Raw genomic sequence first — 6000 nt, 5'->3', positions numbered from 1 at the left:
CAAAAGGGATAACAACAATAAAGAATACATCAAATAAGTATTTTTGACAAATGATAAAGGCATTTATTCTTATTTTTTTCATGGCAAGTCAGTGCAATGAAGAGGGAAATGTTCATAGCTTGAAGACTGACATTTAAGCACATTGCTGCCGTTGCAATGTGTAAGGCACTGGCTCCTTCGTTTATTTTACACACAGTGATGGGTTATCCTTAAAGATTTGCTCTGGACCCCCAAGTTTGTTTGTCTGTCTAAATTATGTCACCATATAAGAGCATTTTATGAGCGTCAATATGAGGAGCCAGGCATTGATTTAAAACACAAAGACATAACATGATATAGACAACATAAACAGATTAAAATATGCCTGGCTGACACATTGTAAATTGTTCTGACTGAGTTTGATTTACATTTCAGTAGTAACCAATAGTCACCAGCTGCATTTTAACTGATAATTGTTTATGAGTTTTGATACAGCAGGAACGTTGTGTGTTGGTTTAGTTTCCGGGGACAGTAATACGGGACGGACTGACCTGTGCGTGGATTCATTCAGCGAATATTCTCATATTTACGTTAAATACACGTTAATATTTCAGCACGTTGTGTAAAAAGACATAAAGAAAATACTCGTATTTACAACCAGGGAGTGTAGACTGAATATTAAAGTGACGAGTTTATATTTGCTCCAACATGGCGGCTGCTCTCTCCTCTTCAAACTGACTGTTTTGGGCAAGAAGCTGGTAACTATCACATTATCTGTAACTAGTGAAGGAGGCAATATTTATAGCCTACTCTTAAAATGTTTAATTGTGGTTAATCAGCATGACCATAAATGTAAAAGGAAATAAGTATTTGCTTATGTTGTTTACATGGCACTTTTTGGTTTCATTTTCAACACTTAAAGCTGCAACCGTGAGCTAATGCTTCATTTAATCAGCTAAGGCTAATTTACTCACTCGTTTTATTGAGAAACTATGATTTCTGTGGTTTCTGCAGAAGATGTTACTCACAGCTCGCTGCCTGTCCAAAGTGCTGCAGCTCACCCTGGCGGTCATCAAACCAGATGCTGTGGCTCACCCTGTGATGCTGGAGGTGAGAGTCTGTTAGTGAGGTTTTAACTTTACAAGTTGTTCATGTAGACCCCTACTTAAGCTGTTTTATCCCTACCTTTATTGTTGCTGTCACGTTAGTCTTCCAGAGTGAGCAGAGATATCATATAAACATTAATGCATATTATTATAGCTCCCTCCTCAAAATAAATAGCAATGCCAAAACTATCTAACAAATGTTCTTTCCTACAACATAATCAAAACGTACATATAGCCAACTGTCCAATTGAGTGCCCACAAAACGAAAAAAAGTGTAAATAAATAATACTGTGAGGTTATTTTATGTGTCTTATTTCGTTTTTCCACAAGATTTAGACATTGGAAGAAGCTCCATTTGCTTTCTTGGTATACGGTCACAAGCCCTGAGGCCTCACAGCAATGAAAGCAGAGAAAATGATTAAAACCTCTGTCAATGGAAGTTCCCAATAAATTAGACCACTGTCATCCTAATTATTAGGAAAAGGATATTTTTTATCAGAATATTTTGGTATATTTTAAGTATCACCCCCCTGCCAGCTTCAATTCCTGCAGATAATATAAAATATAAAAAGTCCTTCTCCAAGTCCAAAAAATCTGCACACAGTATATACAGTTTTGATCTAGACATATTTAGATTTAGGATATTGTTATCATCAGCTACAATATGGTACAACACGATATAAACAACATTTTATCTTTCAGGCTCTTCATCAGAGGATCCTGGACAACAACTTTGTCATTGTTAAATGCAAAGACCTCGTGTGGAGGAGACAGGACTCTGAGAGGTTTTACGCTGAACATTCAGGTGTGCACACGACTCATGTGTTCAAATATATTTAAATGAGCAAAATGCTGCGGTTGTGATTCCATCTGACCACACAATTTAGCCAGCAGTCTGTTTTGTCATACCTATTATCTAAACACCTTTTAAATCACAATTACGATATATTCTTATAGGTTATAATATATAAAGCAATTATAATTAGCTGTACCTGCACATATTAATGCATCTCTAATATGAAGCTGGTAATATTAAAAAAGTACTTTTCCCAGCAGTGTATCTAGGTCAAAACAAGTGACTCATTGTATACTGTTTCGCTGTAGCGCCCACACACTGAGAAGTAAAAACAGAAACAACCTCTTCTCTAGAACAGGGGGTCGCGAGATGATTACAAATAAATAAATATTTGTATTATTATTAATAATAACGTGGGGGTCGCCAGTCTCTGGCACTGTTATTTTGGGGGTCGCGGGCTGTAAAGGTTGGGAACCCCTGCTCTAGAGGATGGTACCTGTACAATATCTTTCATTAAAGTCAGACAGTGAAGAACAGTTTCACACTGTTAAAGAGTTTGAAAATGGATTATTTATGCTCTGTTTTACTTCATAGGGCGATTCTTCTACCAAAGACTAGTTGAATTCATGTCAAGGTAAGCCATCATATGTGTACTTCTAAACCATGACAGCGTAGAATGATTTACTTTGTTAAAAACGTGTCTGTTGCTGTTGTTGAAATGTAATAACAGAGGCTTGTAAGTCCCATACCAAATAACCCACAGGGCTGACTCAGAAACAGCACACGTCAATATATGATGCTCTAATTTTATGCTCAGCAAGTCACCAATGAATCATTTTCTGGAACTTCACAACAGGAGTTTGAATTATCAGCGGACAACAGCCCTGGAGCAATATTCATGAAAGTCCCCATGTAGCCCGCGGACAAAAGCTCCACGTGAGCTCCTCTGGATTGCAAAAAGGTTCTCGTAAACACAGTGTCATTATTGTGCCCTCGCAGCAGTCAATCGGTAGTTGCCACAGCAACCTTTCTCTGGATGCCTTCAGCGTTATTGAAGACATTAGAAAACATCCTGTGCCCGGTTCCAGTCGGCATTGTTTCGAGATCAAATTGATAGACCAATATGAATTCCTGGACACGATCTTCCCAGGAGGTTTTGGAGTGGATAGATTGGATTCAAGTCCATTTTGGCCTCTCTGTTGAAGCATAGAAAGCATCCAACGTTTAAATTGAACGTCGGAAAATCACAGAGCAGAGTGTGGTTTTGCTATCGGCTTACATGGCGTGATAATTGGCTTTGATTCATGACTTCTCAAACTTGATGTTGTTTTTCCTCTCAGTGGTCCGATGCGAGCGTACCTTTTAGCCAGAGAGGATGCCATACGTCACTGGAGAGAACTGATGGGGCCAACTAAAGTTTTCAGAGCCAGATACACAGCGCCCGAGTCTATCAGGGGCCAATTTGGACTCTCAGACACACGAAACACCACTCACGGCTCAGGTAGGAGGAATGCATTAACATACAGTATGTACAAAAACACATTGCTTTTGTATTATCACGAGCTTTCAAATTACATACTGATTACGGAGTTTTTTTATCTCATTCCTCTTCAGATTCCATTGAGTCGGCACGGAGAGAAATCGATTTCTTCTTCCCAGATTTCTGTATGGAGGAGTGGATGGACAAAGAGGAGCCATTGTTCAGATCTGGACAAATACATTATGACGATCAAAAACAGATACACACTCTTTCAACCCAAAGCTGACCTCAGAACTGCTCAGGATCCCTCAAGACTACGTAGAAAGTCTGCAATTGTTTGTCGATTTGCTCACACAAATGCCATCTGCCAGTAAAGACGCTTTAATCCTACATGCTCTATATAAAATGTATGTGTGACCATCCCTAAACGTGCATGTGTCAAGTGCCAATATGCTTATCCCTAGTCTTTCCACTTTCCTTGACTATAGAAAGCTTATAAGTCGTATAAATGAAGGACCATAAATGTTTTCGTTTAATTTATTAAACAAGAAATTACTATATAATAAAATGCAACACCTTTCTGTAGAAAACGACACAACGTAGAGGACAATGTTCCACGCCGTCGGCACTAACTCCCGTCCAAGCTTCACTGTAAATAGTGCAATCATCACAATCATTTTCCTGAGCCCTACAGATCGTAGCACAGCAGCAACTACATGTTGTGTATTCATACATGTTGGGATAAACGATCAAAAATGACATTTGATTCAACGCATCTATCCTCAAAGCATCCTAACATGTGGATGAGAACGCGTTTTAGATTGTAGTTCATTTAAGAAATTCAACATTTGCCCAAAAACGATTTCCTGTCCTCATGTATGTTTTTCAGGCCTGATACTGTATGTACTGTCATGTTTTGTATTTTCTATGACTAATCTACAGTTTATCATGTCAACGTAGTAACAGGCACCATAGCATTATACAGTGTATACTTTTAAAGAAGAAAATCCGCCATGTTGTCAGGACTAGCTATACTGTACAGCTCAGAGTCTCATCCCTCCTGTGCTTCCATCAGCCGTCAGATTTGAAACAAAGACTCCATCAGTTCACTTTGTCATCTCTTTTAGTTCAGCTTCTTCCAGTGTCCCCTGCTCTCAGGTGTTTTCTGTGTTCACCTGTTTGAGGTTTTCCGAGGGTTTCATAACCTCGTAGGTGGTGAGGGACTTCTTCACCTTCCCGTTCTTGTCCACCTGATGGATGCTCTGCGTCACTGTGATGGTCACCTGCTTCGTCGACATCCGATTGTCCTGCCATTTAGTCTGATGATGATGATGATGATGATGAAGGAAGGAGGAACATGGGATATTAAAAATGTATACCAACTTTGTTGTAAAGATTGTGCATTTGTTTAGATTGCAGATGGTGGCATGAGAGCTACACATCTTTTTGTTTATATATACATTTAATTAATTTGATTAACTGATCATTTATGGACTATTTAGCACAGACAGGTGCCAACATTCTGACAATGTTACTAAGCTACTGTTAATTTAACTTGTGTAAAATATGTATCAATTAATCTGGCTTGATCAAGAGAAGCATCAAAATGTCCATATTTGAGAAGCTGGAACCAGGAAATGTTTCCTTTAAAATATACTAGATGATTGCTGCTTACCTTTCTGACAATCTAGTTATGAATTTGATCACTTATTGTTTCAGCTCCAGCAATGAGCAGGACATACATTGGTAAAAGTGAATGGTTTGATTCACACACCTGGCAAATAATGGTGTTTCCCACAATGCAATACTCATACCAGAGAAATGGATACATAAGAAAAAGTGTTGTGACATATTCTAAATGTGGGGAGAGTCTTACAATCTCCTCAGTGTGTAGCACACTTCTGCGCTGCACTGTGGTTCCAGATGACAGAATCACCGCCTCTTTGGGGGGAGAGCCCATTAGAGCAGGGGGGCTGCCCGGCTTCTCGTCGCTCAGACTGGCTTCAGACACAGCCGAGCAGACCTTCAGGTACGCCTGAGCAGGAAGAGGGAGGCCTTCCTCGAAGAAATCTGGAACTACAAGAAAAAAAACCTAAGCTTGCTTTACAATCCAGGATATGTGGGTTAATCAGTAACCCACATACTCGGGTTCCTGTTACCTGATGGGATTACAAATGTTTCACAAAAGCACACATGACAAGGTCCTTCATTCATAGGTGTGTGATACTTGGGTAACACAAATATTTTACTTGAAAACAAACATTTAATAGCATGAACAATACCATAAACAAAATGTATAAAACATGAATTATATTGACTTCTAATAGGTTTTCAAGAAATTATATAAAAATGAGGGATGAAAGACTCATAAGGGAATAGCAGAAGGGAGTTTTATTTTCCTATAATATTTAACATGCTAAAATAAGAAGTAATTCAAGAGCTTAAACAGTAGCATGTTTGTACATGAAATAAATAATAAAGCTGGGAAGGTGTTACTGGATCTCTTAGACAGGGTAATCAGGGGATTCTGCTCCATGATAATTGCTATTTACCAATCTGGAATCCCCTTTCTCAGCTTTTCAGCACATCACAGGTTTTTTCCCATTCCAAATAACCAGCCGTGCCAATATAACTATTAT

At 38.8% G+C, this 6000-nt stretch overlaps 2 protein-coding genes across 10 annotated transcripts in view; one reads left to right on the top strand and one right to left on the bottom strand.

Moving 5' to 3' along the window:
- The first annotated feature begins 487 nt into the window (after positions 1-487).
- nme6 (NME/NM23 nucleoside diphosphate kinase 6) lies at positions 488-4206 on the top strand. The gene is made up of 6 exons (XM_079642769.1): positions 488-737; positions 994-1089; positions 1788-1890; positions 2476-2515; positions 3222-3382; positions 3496-4206. Exons 2-6 carry the CDS (start codon positions 997-999, stop codon positions 3645-3647), a joined length of 549 nt encoding a protein of 182 aa, XP_079498895.1. The 5' UTR covers positions 488-737; positions 994-996; the 3' UTR covers positions 3648-4206.
- The window catches only part of baalcb (BAALC binder of MAP3K1 and KLF4 b), a 72333-nt gene continuing 70383 nt past the window's right edge, over positions 4051-6000 (bottom strand). For all 9 annotated transcript variants that reach the window (XM_079642771.1, XM_079642772.1, XM_079642775.1 and 6 more), the window contains 2 exons: positions 5238-5437; positions 4051-4680 (listed from right to left, as the gene is read on the bottom strand). In XM_079642771.1, coding sequence (XP_079498897.1) covers positions 4516-4680; positions 5238-5437 — 365 coding nt within the window. In that variant the 3' untranslated portion in view covers positions 4051-4515. The remainder of the gene's footprint in view (positions 4681-5237; positions 5438-6000) is intronic.

The sequence above is a fragment of the Notothenia rossii genome (assembly GCF_949606895.1).
Source record: "Notothenia rossii genome assembly, chromosome: 8".
Classification (NCBI taxonomy): Eukaryota; Metazoa; Chordata; class Actinopteri; order Perciformes; family Nototheniidae; genus Notothenia; species Notothenia rossii.
This window is presented reverse-complemented; position numbering and strand designations above follow the sequence as displayed.